This window comes from Mandrillus leucophaeus, unplaced genomic scaffold (genome assembly GCF_000951045.1).
Source record: "Mandrillus leucophaeus isolate KB7577 unplaced genomic scaffold, Mleu.le_1.0 Scaffold929, whole genome shotgun sequence".
Taxonomy (NCBI): domain Eukaryota; kingdom Metazoa; phylum Chordata; class Mammalia; order Primates; family Cercopithecidae; genus Mandrillus; species Mandrillus leucophaeus.
This window is the reverse complement of record NW_012110130.1, coordinates 850,010-863,209: the sequence shown is the minus strand read 5'-3', so window position 1 is coordinate 863,209 and position 13,200 is coordinate 850,010. Positions and strand designations below refer to the sequence as shown.

General features: G+C 52.2%; 2 protein-coding genes across 2 annotated transcripts in view; one reads left to right on the top strand and one right to left on the bottom strand.

Annotated features, from left to right (window-relative positions):
• PAX5 (paired box 5) overlaps positions 1-6,370 on the bottom strand; it is a 99,733-nt gene extending 93,363 nt beyond the window's left edge. Inside the window, exon 1 of the mRNA XM_011970123.1 lies at positions 6,180-6,370. Within this exon, the coding sequence (XP_011825513.1) occupies positions 6,180-6,225 (46 nt within the window). The 5' untranslated portion in view covers positions 6,226-6,370. The remainder of the gene's footprint in view (positions 1-6,179) is intronic.
• Positions 6,371-8,239: 1,869 nt separating this feature from the next.
• Positions 8,240-11,045, top strand: LOC105532050. Its single transcript, XM_011970121.1, has one exon. It carries the CDS (start codon positions 8,619-8,621, stop codon positions 9,309-9,311), a length of 693 nt encoding a protein of 230 aa, XP_011825511.1. The 5' UTR covers positions 8,240-8,618; the 3' UTR covers positions 9,312-11,045.
• The last annotated feature ends 2,155 nt before the right edge of the window (positions 11,046-13,200 follow it).

Below are 13,200 nucleotides of genomic sequence, written 5' to 3'. Positions count from 1 at the left end.
AGTGGCGGCAGCCGGCCCTGGCCCGAAACACCGACCCATTGGCTAAGCAGCCCACGGGCTCCGCCTGATTAGCGGATACCTGGGCAATGGGAGAGAATGGGGGGCGGGGCCCAGGCGGCGGCGCCACGTTCATTGACAAACGCGCTGGACTAAGGCCTAGTGGATCGTTGCTGTGGGGAGGGGGAAGGGGGCCCACGCATTGCCTGGAGAGCCCTGCCGCAGGTCCCACGCGGGCTCGACCTCCCCAACGCGACGCTGGGATCCTGGGACGCTCTCAGGGCTTGAGAGCAGCTGAGTGAAGGGTGAGAATGGGGGAAGTCTCCAGAAAAAAAAAACAATCTATGTTGGAGGAAGACAAGGAGCACAGTAGATCCAGCACCATCAGGCTCGTGATGGAATCGGACTGTGTGCATCGGAGTGTGTGCATATCTGCCAGTTCTGACCTCACTTTCCTCATCTGTAAAATGGGCAGAGTGGGGTTAACTAGATTTTAATAAAGGCTCCTTCCACGGAAATATTTCCTAATTTTATTTCCTAATTTTATCAGGTACCTACTAAACCACCACTGGCTCCTCCTCGTCCACCCTCCTCCCTCACTCCACCTGCAGGGCCCTCAATGCTGCATTATCCAAAGGCAAACACGTTGGGGGAAAGGGGAGAAAATCTCACACTCTTTTAAAGTTAGTAACTGGGGCGCACCAGGGCGCACCTGGGTGGAGGGGCTAAGGCTTTGGGCCAGATTGCCCAAGCAGACTGGCTGGCCCTCTTTCCTGCCTCAGATCAAGAACTGCCAGACGCTTTAGGAGCTAGTGTTGCGCTTCTGTCCACCGGAGTAATTCCGCACCCAGCTCCAAGTTCCTTGAGAACCGAATGAGTCAAGTCGCGTCCAGGGCTAATAAGGGCCCCTGAAGCGGGTGGGTGTGCGGGCGCATTCTATCTGCAAGGGTCAAGCAAAGTGGCCAGGCGCGCTACAGTAGGGCAGCTTCCAGTTGACGGGAAAACCCGACCTTCCGTCTACAGAGGAAGTTCCTGTCCCTATGTAGACAAAATGGATGGATTTGTAGCAGAACTCTCTTGCTACAGAAAGGATCTTTGACTAGAGAGTGCGTTTCTTGGTGGGGTTTAAGGCTCTGAGACAACAGTCAAAGAAACTGGACCTTGAAAAGGAAGCATGTGATAGTCATTCTTCACCCAGGAAGCTATAGTTAGTTTTGTGAGTCATCTGGGCCCTGGCACAAGAAATACACTGAGGATTCCCTTGCCCCCAGCAACTCAGGGAAGTGGTCTGAAGACTCACTTTGTATTTCAGGAGTGATGTTCCGCTAATATTAAACATAAATCCACCAAAACAAGGGCTTTGAGATGCCTGCTCCAGGACTGGACTTGTAAGGAAGATAGAGTACAGGGTGATCATGGGAGTATTCCTGGGTTATCCTCTTGTTTTATTCTCTGCCTCGGTTTGCCTTCCTCTGCCTTCTATCTACTCATGCTCTACTTCTCAAACTCCCGCACTGGGTCGACCCTTGGGCCCACCTTCTGTCCTTGTTCCACACCCAGCTGTCCCTGACCAGTAGACAAGTTTCCGGCGCTGACACCCGTCCCCACCCCCCACCAGGGCACAGCTGCGGAAAACGGCCCCAGGCGGGCCTCTGGGGACCCAGGAGGCTGCAGTGCGCGCTGGGGTGGAGTGGCGGCGTTATCTCTTCTTTGTCTGGAACCCCGCCTGTCCGGATCTTCCCCTTTCACCCCAGGCCTTGGAGCAGGAAGATCGCAATAGCACAGAGGGACAGGGATGGAATAGAGTTCCCGCACTGGCTTCACTGATAGCGCCCAGTGGGTCGGAAATGACCAGAATTCAGATCCTCGGCTCAGACTCAGCATGGCGGCTTGCACACCTACTGGAGAGGCCGGAGTGTGGGACGCCCTGAGGGATGCAGCCAGTGACACCCCCACCCTCAGCCTCTCTTGTTGAGCTCAGGCCTACAAACCCAGGTTCTCTAGAATCTTAGCGCTAAAAGGGTCCCGAAGCTATGCTTTCTCCATTTCACAGGTGCAGAACCCGAGGCCCAGAGGCAGGATACGACTTGTCCAAAGTCACACAGCAAGTCTGGGGTAGAAGAAAGGCTGCGGGCTGGAAACCTTTCTCAAAAGGGCCTCTCCAGAGCCGCTCTCGGGATAGTGAGGGAGGGGCGATGCTGCCAAATCGAAGAACTCGGCTGGAATATGCCCGCACACGCAGGTTTTCCTTCGGACACCCGTGAGCCTTGTATAGAAGCCCCAGGGCACGGCCCGAGCAGGAGTGGCGCCGATTCCCCGTTTCACATAGTAGGCGTCTGGCTTCGGGACAGTGTTCTGCTGCGTGGCACACACAGGACCCGCCTTACCTGTGCACCCAGAGCAGCCCCCTCCCGCACCTCGCGGCGTTCTTGGGGGAAGGAGTTTCCCCCTGGGTGGAGGTGATTCATCACCGCCCAAGCGGGCCGCCTCTGGGAAGTTCCAACCCCAAAGGCGCGACCAGACCTGATACCGTGATCACCTAGCCCAGCCTTACAGGTCACCAAACGACAGCTCAGAGAGGTTACGTGACTAGCTTGAGGCTGCACAGCAAGTCCACGGTGGAGCCGGGCTACTGCGTCTCAGTCCTGTCTCTGAACGCCCACGAGCCGCAGCCTTGGTCCAGGAGAAAGAGACTAGCGCGGGGCTGGTCTCACTGCGGCTCTCAACGTAGTCGGGCTTCTCTGTGATCTACAGTGATGCACTTTCTTTCTCCCAGTAGCAGAGCTTTGGGCCGGGCCCTGTGCTAGGCGCTGGGGACAGGAGACCGCGAAAGGAAACTATCCAGGAAGAAACTCATTTATGTAAACCAAATTGCCTTTGAAAGTTTTAGTACTGAAAGACAGCCCATTGAGAATAATGTTTGAGAAGCCAAAGACCTCGCTTCACTGGGGACACACCCCCTCCCGGCTTTCCCTTCCACGCCTCCCAGCGCACTGCATTCCCCCGCTTCAGGATGTGGGGGCTGCTAACAGTAATCTATTAGCCTGACATCGACTCCCTCAACCCAAGGCCAGCCCATTTCCCTGTTCTTGCTTCTGACAAAGTGGGGCCCAATAGGGCTCAGACTGGTTGCTCAGTTCTGGAAAGATCAGGGATGCTGCCTGCATGGCTGTCTCAACCCATTGAGTTCTCTCTAAACTTCATTTTTAAAAAATAAAAAAATTAAGTGTCAGAGGGAACGAAATTGACCTGAAATTATACAGAAAGTCAAGGCACGGCAGATTCCTGCATGATTCCTGCCCCTGGATCAGGAGTCTGCTCTACTTGACCTGGCTCTGTTTTCAGGAGTTCTTGAAGAGGATGGAGAAAAAATGAGAATTTAACCAGGTTTTTCAAGAATCGTGTAAAACTGCCTTAGTCAGGGTGTGTTATCATTACCAGCATATTCTGCAGGCCAGGGGCACTGGGACTAACTCTGTCTCCCAAAGACTTGAGACAGGCAGCCCCTTCTAAAGTCTCTGCTTCCCCGTTTATTTAATACAGAGAACAAACCCTGAGATGTGACTTCTTAGGCTCTGTGAGATGAAGCTTCATGGATAGGGGTTTGTTACTATCTATCACTCCATCCCAGGCTCATTCCAGAACTGTGAGACTTGATGCCAATGTCTAGTGGGAAAGTATTCAACCCATCCAGACCTGCCTGGGCCTAAGGACTCAAGGGCTCCCATGGCAAGGAGAGACTACTACTTGCCCAATAGTAGTTTTTCTCCAAGGGAGTCCATGGAGAGAGGGGGGAATCTGTCTCTTCTCCCAGCAGGAACAGGAGGTCTAAGGGCAGAGAGGTCACCTTCCATTCCTATTCCCTCCATTACTCATGCTTTATGATCTCCTACAAGTCCTTGCCCCTCTCTGAACCTCTGTTTTCTTTCCCTACAGCAAGGAAGACATTAGAGGAGAAGGTCCTTAAGTGGCTCCCTGCTTAGTGTTGACCTGACCTTATCATGGGCTTAGAGCCAGAAGGACACACTCCCTCCCCATTGGGCAGATAGGGAAACTGAGGTTGGGGTAAGAAATGGAATATGGTTCTGAAGGAAGAAAAAGGAAGTCTATCGGCCCATGAAATACCTAGAAGTTGGGAGAAGGAAGAAGCTCTCATAGGAACCAGACCTGGACACCCCTTTGAGCACCAGCTTGGACAGCTTTTCAGCTTCCCTCTCTTCTCCAGCCCTGACCCAGGCTGGAGTGGACAGGTGGAAGTGCAGTCTCACTTGAACTGTCGCCCTTTTCCAGGCAGGCAGCTCTTCCCCAACCCATCAGTGAGGAGGGGGCGTGGCTCGCTAGATTTTAAACCCTGGCCAGCCTAGGGCTCCCCTATCTCACCCCACCCCAAGCCCCACCCAGTCCAACTGTGCTGAGGAATGAAATGCTTTATTGATTAAACGATTATTCAGGCGATTGAACTAATCAAAGAGCCCATCGACCGTCATGAATTACATTCTTCTAGACAGCTTGTGGGGAGAGCCAGCCCGAGGACTGCAGAGACCCTCTCCACAACACTCACACATCCCCGGTTCATTCCCAACAAATACACAACGCCCACTTCCAGGCTCAGGTCTCTCTGAAAGCCCACCTGCTGAGAAACGCAGGAAGAAGGGCCTTCTGAGAATTGAGGATGGAGCAGAGAGGTTTCCAGGTACCTTTTCCTGAGCCCTCATCCCGGAAACACTCTTCTGCCTCAGATCTCTGCCCTCACTTCTCTTCAGATTTTGGAAATACATTTATGCCCCAGGAGTTGTCCTGGGCTTGGGGTCTAAGTTTATCCTTTTTGCTCTTAGGCTTGTATTTGAGGCTGGAGTAGAGGTGGGGGTTCTCAGAGGGCACAGGGATGGGGGAAGGACTTCTTGCCAGGGCCAGGAGTGTGTTTGTGTGGGAGTTTCACAGTGGCCTAGTGAGTGAAAGAGGGCCCCCATACCTGACTCATGCCTCAGGGCAGATGGAGGCCTACTGTCTCTGATACCTCCTCTCAGACATAAACACATCCTGCTACCTACTTCTCAGGCCTGTGCGAGGCACATGGGGACCTATGCCAGAGAGGCCTGTGTGCACACAGGCACCAGAGCTGAATGCCCAGACTATGCACATACACCCACCCACTGTGCTCCACTGGAGCGGCACCCACAGGATAAAACCTGAGGACACAGTGTGTGTATGTGTGTGTGTACAAGGCCAGTGTCAGAGGCTTGCCTAGGTGAAAGTGAAGGGAGGCTGGGGGTCCCTAAAATGTCACAACTAACGCCACAGGTGTCCGCTCTCATCTTCAAGGTTGTGCCTACCACAGGAGACTTGTTTGTAGAAATGGTAGCCTCAACAGTGCCCACTACACACCAAGAGGCACATGCCCCGAATTCACACCTTCATTCCTGGTTCTGTCTCCCAATAGAATGGAAACTGGGCCTTACTATGCACATGCTAAACACCATGGGTCTCCATAGGCCCCAGACCCACGTCTAAGAGTTTGCCTAGAGACACAATGTGAACATTGGCATGTATGCATTGGACAGCTGTTGACATCCAAAAATGGAAAGGTCAGTGTAGCCACCTCTTTCTCACTTCCAAAATCACTTGGGATATAACAGGTGAACGCAGACCCTTAAAATAGTGGATGTACACTCAGATATTTCCCAATTACATAAATAACACTCATAGTAGACACACATTTTGGATACCTAGAAGAATATACACACAAATACTAACTTATAAACACATACGAATACCTCACAGGTATAAAGATACACACACACACACAGGCAAACAAACTGTTGGACACAAACTCATATATTTTTATATCTTTTAAAAATACATATACAGGGACACACAAACTTATTGTCAGTCAGGCACACACTGAGCCCCTTATATAAACACACAGGCCCTAACTTGCAGACCCCCGGAAGGACACCAGCATAAACATTCAGAAACAGAAAAACACAAACAAACTCACAGATACTTGGACTGATGCAGAAGTGTGTGAACAGATAGGTGAAAAACGTAACAGGCCGCAGTTAGATAGACAGTCTCTACGAAAATGCGGGCACCCCCTCCTCCTCCAGGGTCACCCTGCGTGGGGACCAGGGCCTGGCTGTGTCCCGGAGTTTGCACGTCTGGAGCCCGCATCGCGGTCCTACCTGTCCTGCTGGTCCGAGGAGTCGGATAATTTTTCTCTAAATCCATTTTGATTTTTCAGGACTTGATGGAATGGACAGGGAAAAAAGTTTCCACTTTTTTGTGCCTTTTTTTTTCTTTTTTTTTTTCTTTTTGGTGTCAGGGGCCGCTCACAGGTCGGAATAATTCAAGCCTTCCGCTCCCCCGCGGAGCTGGGGTAGCTGATCACTGAGCTGAAACTAAACGTTTTAGGTGGAAAAAAAGCGTCCGAAGGCACCGTGAAATGATTAAGGAACTAAAGAGCTTCTCGCCATGTGAGATCATGTCCTGTTCTCGCCAACATCACAAGATGTCCCCAGACACGCCGCGCCCCCAGCGCGCCGCCCCGCACTGCCGGCCCGGAGCGAGGAAAGGGTAGGCGCTGCGCTGCCGGGCCTGCTCAGCGCGCCAGACGTGGCGGACCGGGCCGGGCCGGAGTAGAGCGGGAAGCCGGGAGAGCAGCAGTGCTGCTGCCGCGGCGCCCTAGACTTTTATAGGGGATGGGGGGGAGGGAAGGAAGGCTTCAGACTGCGCCGGGCGCTAGCCAGCGCACCTACGGGAAGGGGCAGACCGAAGCCGAGCCCGGGAGCCCGGGTCTCGCAGCCGCACCCTCTATTAAGCCCTTCGCTTGGGGGTCGCGGCCCTCTGCGCTGTGCGCGGGGCCTGTGACATCTCCATGTGCAAATCCCGCTGCTTAGACGGGCGCAGGCCGGGTTTTTGTTTTTAAAGAAATTAACTGCTCGGCCACGCAGGTGCTTTTGAAAGGGGTTGCAAAGGCTGGCAGTGTTGCCAGGCACAGAGGGGACGTTCCGGTTTACTCAGATTCACCCCTAGGGCGGCGCCCGACCCCAGGGTTCCCAGCCATCCACCCCCCACCCCAATTTGCTGGGGCCCTGTCTATCGCTGGGCCCCTGACCCTAGGGCAGCGCCAGATCCCTAAAGCCCCCAGGTCCCATCCAGTCTCCTGGTCCCAGAACCCCTCCCCACATCAAGTTCCATTCTGGCCCAGAGCATGGAGGTTAAGCTGTGAAATGCTGGAGATGAAATCCGGGCTTCCGCTTTGGAGCACCCGGGCAGAGCAGAACATCTCAGTAGCTCCTGGAGATTGGCGGGAGTTCCAGACACCTTAACCCTGCCCATAAATGGAATCGCATTGCCTCGGAGCCCTGAGACGTTGTGGAGTCCCAGAGCCCCAGGACTTGATTCCAGAGAGGAAATCAGATCCAGAGAGACCGGGCAGAGGTGTGGCATGTCCAGCCCTCTCTCTTCGGCCCAGGCTCAAGCCTCCCCTCCCTGTTACCCTCCCCAGCCTCGAGTTAGTTCAGCTGCTGGACCTGGCCACTGGAAGCCTGTGGGGCCCTGCAGCGGGGTGGTCGCAGGGAAAAGGTTCTCCAGGGCGGGGGAGCGCTCCGTAGGAGGACTCTCGGCCCGCCGGACAATGGCAGTTTTGGAGAGTGAATCGTCCTCAGCAAGAGTGTTGTTTGTTTTTTGGAGGGGGTGGTCACGAGGCTGGGTCGCAACCTAGGGGGAAGAGCCTAGAGCTCGAGGAAAGGGGGGCCCCCGGCGGCAACTGGACATCACATATCCACTGAACAGATTTCGCCACAATCGGAAATGTGGCTGTGGATTCCCGGGCGGCCCCCCCACCAAGTGGTCTGCGCAGTTCCCCAGCGCCGCCTCCACTCTGCAGCCTGCCGGCCCGTGTCCCTACCCCGCAATTTGATTTTTGGCCATCTCCGAGCGCTCGACTCATTCCCTCCGCAGCCTAGCCCCAGCCCACGCCGGGAGGCAGCGCCTGGGAGGTGCGGCCTGTCCGCGCCTGGAGATCAAAAGCCCTCCCGGAATTGACATTTCACCCCGGGCTGGGGGCGGGGGTGTTGGTGTTTTGTTGTTGTTGTTGTTGTTGTTGTTTCCATGTAGAGGGTTTGTTTTGTTTTTGTTTGTTTTCTGTGAGTTTTCATTTATCCATGGGAGATTCTTTTGTTTCGGGTGTTTTGCGTGTTGTTTTTTCGTGGGATTGATTTTAGCGGGTTTTGCTCTGTAAGTCCCGGTCTTGGGGATGAGTTTTGATTTTGTGTGATTTTGTCCTTTGTCCTTGCAGGCTGTCTTTTTGTGTGTCGTTTGTAAGGCTTTTCCTTCTCCGCGGTGTTTAGATGTGTTTTGATTTGGTGTGAGTGGGTGTCGTTTGTGTGTGTGTTGCCTTAGGGAATTTCGTGTGGTGTGTGCTTTGTTTCCCTCGATTTGGATTTTATTTTTTTGAGCTGTACGTTTTGATGGGGGCTGGGGTTATGTTTTCATGTGTTGGCTTTAGTTTTTGTGTTTGTGAGATGCTTTGGTGAGAGTTTGCATGTGTATTTTGGCTTTTGTGGGGCTTTGGGATTAGGGAGGGGACATCAGCCACTACTCCGTTCCTGCCCACACCCATGAAGGGCAGAGGATCAGGCCAAGCATCACGAATCGTGGGTTCGCCGTGCTCCGCCGCATCGGGCTCTGGACGCTCGAGACCAGAGGGAAACAAAAGTGGTTCCCGAGGGGGCGCCCGCTGGTCGTCAAAACCTCGCGGGCCCGGAGGCGCCGGTGCTGGGTCAGAATCACAGAGCCCCCCTCGCGGGGTACCGTGGCCCAGCCGCCGTCCCCTTGCCCACCCCGTCCCCTGTGAGTCGGTCTCCCCTTGCGCCTGGACAACGTGCTTCGGACCGTCCGGACTCCCGCAGCGTTGGCCCAAGGGGCGGGTCCCTGCAGCGGAGCAGGTGACGAACCACTTCGGAGGACACGGAATTGACGCTGTGGCCCTAGAGATACGGGACAAGGGGCCGGAACGCGGGGAGTCTAGGCTCAGATGGGCGTCGGGATCCCGGGAAAATCCCCCATCTCCCTTGACCGCAGCCCTAGAATCCCAGAAACCCAACTCCGCGCAGCTTTCGGTTTGGAGAGCCCGCCCTGGTTTGCAAGCACAGATACATGTGCCCACACCCGAACACACGCAGACACCGCCAGAGAGCGAGACAGCGAGCGGGCGCCTCAGTAGCAGTGGCCTGTGGGGCGGAACCGGCGCTGGCGCCGCCTCAAGGGGAAACCGAACTGTAGTGACCGGAAATGTTCCGAGGACAGAATAAGCCATTCCTTCTGTCCACGTTGCTAGGACTTCTCCAGCTCAATACACCTTGGTTTGTTTAATGTTACGCGAGGGACAAGAGGAGAGGCAAATTTAGAAGCAGAGACACATACTGGCTCAATTGGCGAGGAAATACAAGCAGAGTCTATACAGAAAGAAATATGGAACGGGGAGACTAGACTGTGGGGAAGGCAGATTGGAGGCCCCGAAAAGGGGCTGGTGCGGAGGCTCCTCCAGGCCCCTGCTTGCTCTGGCATTCTGTGAGAAGGAGAAAGCAGAAACCGAAAACAGAGAGTGACAGGAAAAGAAAAGAGACGCAGAAGGGGTTGGCCTAGGCACGCTGCGAGCTTCCCTCCAGCTAAGACGCTGAGGGCAAGGGAGGGGGAGGCCGACGTTGCCAGGCGAGGGGCCAAGGTCGGGCTCTTTAACTCAGCCAGGAAACATCGTGGGGGGCTCCAGGGCTTGTGGAGCCCGAACTGGAGCTCAGTTCCGGCCCGGTGCCCCTCTTCCCTAGACGCCTAGCCCGGAATCTAGCAAAGGCTGGGCCATCGCAGTCCGCCGCTGGGCCTCCCTCTGTGCGAGTCCTGGGAGAAGCCGCAGGGAAAGACTCTGGCACTGGGGCTCGGCTCCGGAGCTCGCGCAGAGCATGAGTGGGAGCCGACATCCAGGCAGGAGGCAAAGAAGAGGCCCCGCCCTAAAGCTAAGGGCCCAGTTCTTCGAGAGCCTGTGGCCGGAGCTGGACTCACAGGATTCGGGGTCCGCACAGCGCGCACGTGGTACCGCATCTTCGGCAGGCGGCGCCCCCAATGCCCAGCCCCGCCCTGCTTCGTTTGCCGGGCCTGAACGGTGTCAGCATTGAGGGTGGACGCCGAGTCGCGGCGAGTTGGTCCCTTGCGGTATAAACTTGGGTCTTGCCTAGGGGCGGTGCCGGGATGGATGGGGGCGCCTCTCCAACTGCAACTTCCCCAGCGCAGAACGCAAAAAGCGCACTTCGCGGGCCAGCAGCCGCCTTGGGGTTTCAGGCGGCGCCCGCGGCAGAAAGGAGCTGAGGATTGGTTTGGGTCAAAACACCCATTTCAGCTGGCAGTGGGGTCCTCTGCGTATACAGGGCTTCCAGCTCCGGGTGCTGGCTTCCTGGGGCACCATGTGCCAGCGACTCGCCACCCGGAGATACTTGTGTTGCGCTAGAATACGCGATGGGTCTGTGTTCGGGTAACCTGGGGCTCATGGTGGGTTGTTGCTGTTGTTGTTTTACTTTACCGCTTTTCTTGCTTTCATTAGAAATGTTACTGAGAGAAGCCTCAAAGAGCGCAGACCTGGGTCGTTTGGATGGGTTCATTTCAACTCAAATCCAGTAATTCAATTCAGTTCCACGACTGGTTTCCAGCGCACAGGTACACATGGCAGACGTCAAGTGTATGCCGTATGCATATGCACAGAGACGCTATTTGAAGGCAACTCTTGGAGAATTTTGAGATAAAATTCACTCTCCTGGAGTTACATTCGCAATATATGAATATGGAAAACAGGCAATCAGTTGTATTTAAAATTTGCCAACACGTCCCAGCAATCCACTCTCACCTAAGAATCCAAAATAGGGCATTGAAAAGATTTACTGGCATTCTGGTTGTTTAACATTGAAAACAAGTGTAAATCAGTTCATTTCTCTTTATGTTTATTTTCAAATTTAACAATACCATAATAAGTGTAAGTAATAAAACCATATTTTGCTAAAGAAAGTTTGCACATAGGATGTTTTATTTCTATCAGTACTTATACGATGTTCTGTTAGCTCTCCTCACCCCCTTTTCTTCTATTTCACCGTGTAATGTGAGCTTTAAATATTCATGCGTCGGCCCAGACTTGCATTTATTTAATGTGTTTTAAACTAATAACATTTTAATGTGATATAATTTGATTCCATGAAGTATTGGAACATAAAAGAGCCTACTTCACAAGCGATTTTGAGTGAGGGTGAGCGCACAAGCTAAACGATTCTTTTAGTTTTGGACGCAGATCAGAGTGTTAAACGGAAGTGAGGCGCGCCTTTAGGTAGGCCCTTTAATATTCTCGCTTACTTCATTCTCCATTTTTCTGTAGTAACTTCAGAGCTGTGGGAGAGGATCACCCCAGGATTGGGGTGCTTTCCCTGGAGCCTGCCATGTGAACCTGCAAATCGCCAAGTGAATACCTCAGCCCCAGGGCAGGTTGTGGGCTGATTTCTATTTTTTCTTTTGGGAGGAAAGTCTTTTGGGAAGGTCAGAGGACTACAGGATATGAAGTCTGGATTTGAGAATGTGCCGGAAATAAAATTGTGCTCTAAAAATCTTTCAGATTTGCTGCTGATTCGCTATCTTTAGCAACCCAGCCCAGAGTAAGATGGAAAAGATGAGCCATGCTTGGGCCAAAGCACCTTTGAGATGAGCTCTGAAGCCAGTCTCAGTGTTTAGCCATCACCAGAGACACTTCCAAAGCCTTAACTTTTCCTTCACTTTGTACTGGGGGTGGGAGCCTTCTGGCACTGAATGCAAATCTACAAAAAAAAAAAAAAAAAAAAATCCTCTACACAAAGAAAAATTAAAGATATCCCCTAATTTATTTTCAGTCAGATGAAAACCATTTGAAATATCTAATATAAGGAGCTTATGAACATAGAATCAGAAAGTCATTTTCCCCCTAAATCATGAAAATATTTCTAATGGGAAATCATGACATTGTATCCTCGTTATAAACACATTGTGTGGACCTATCACATAAGGAAACTCCGGCAATCTACTATTACCTAAGAATCCAAAATGAGAAATTGAAAACATTAGCAGTCTGAGGACAAAATAGTCATACTAAATACATACCAAAATAATCATGCTAAATTATTCATACTGAAATGCTGCTATCCTTTCAACTAAAACAATTTTTAGAACAAGTATTGGTAATTTTCTGGACAGATCTTTATAAATCCTCCCAGCAAAACATTTAAGAAATATGTACTCAGATTTTATTTTTATAGGATATATGTGTGTATATGTATATATATTTTATGTATGTACATATTTACATACATATGCATATGTGTGTGTGTGTGTGTGTGTGTGTGTGTAAAGTTCTCTACCATAGGCAGGCTGAGAGTTCCAAGATGGGCTTTTCCTTGTTAGGTACAAATTCTTATAAACAAGGTATGAGATAGAAACAGTTTAGTTAATTTTTTCCTAATTTGGTACAGCAGTTGGTGTCTCATTTCTCATGCAGTTTGCACGTAGACTCATGTACCCCATGAAGTGACAAAAGAGAATCAGGGATGAAAACTTGCCGGTGTCTGCAGGCGGTGCCTCAAAGTGCTGTTTTGGACACACGTTCTTGGTGGTGGGGAGTTTGCTGTCTCTAAACCAGGCCTGACCTTTTGTCTTTTGACCTCTGATGCATGAAATTAGGTAGCAAAAGAAAATGTGAAGAAAAGGATACAAAAACATGGAAAAACAACCCTCCTTGACAATAGTCATTGTATCAGATCATAGCGGAGCTGCCCTACACAGCCCAAAGTGCTTCTTTATAAGGCTGCGGGTCTTCCTGGCCACTGGGTTCCTGTTCTCCTTTGTGGGCAATCTGCATTTGTTGGGGGAGGGATTAAGCACTCTTTCTAATTAAGCTCAGAGCTGGGTTTTGTCTTGGCTCCTTTCACCAAAGCCCGTTTAGTGAACGTTTGGCTCCTCCATTTCCTCTGAGGTCTTCTGTGTAGGCTGGGTGGCTGGGTGTACCACCTGGGGCAGCTTCCAAGACCCAGAGGAAAACTCTGCCCCTTCTGGCCACCCAGGCTGAAGCTGAATCCCAGCTGGCATGGAGGGGAGAGGGTGGCGAGAGGCAGGTCATGCTCCTTGGTCCTGAAGGACCACATA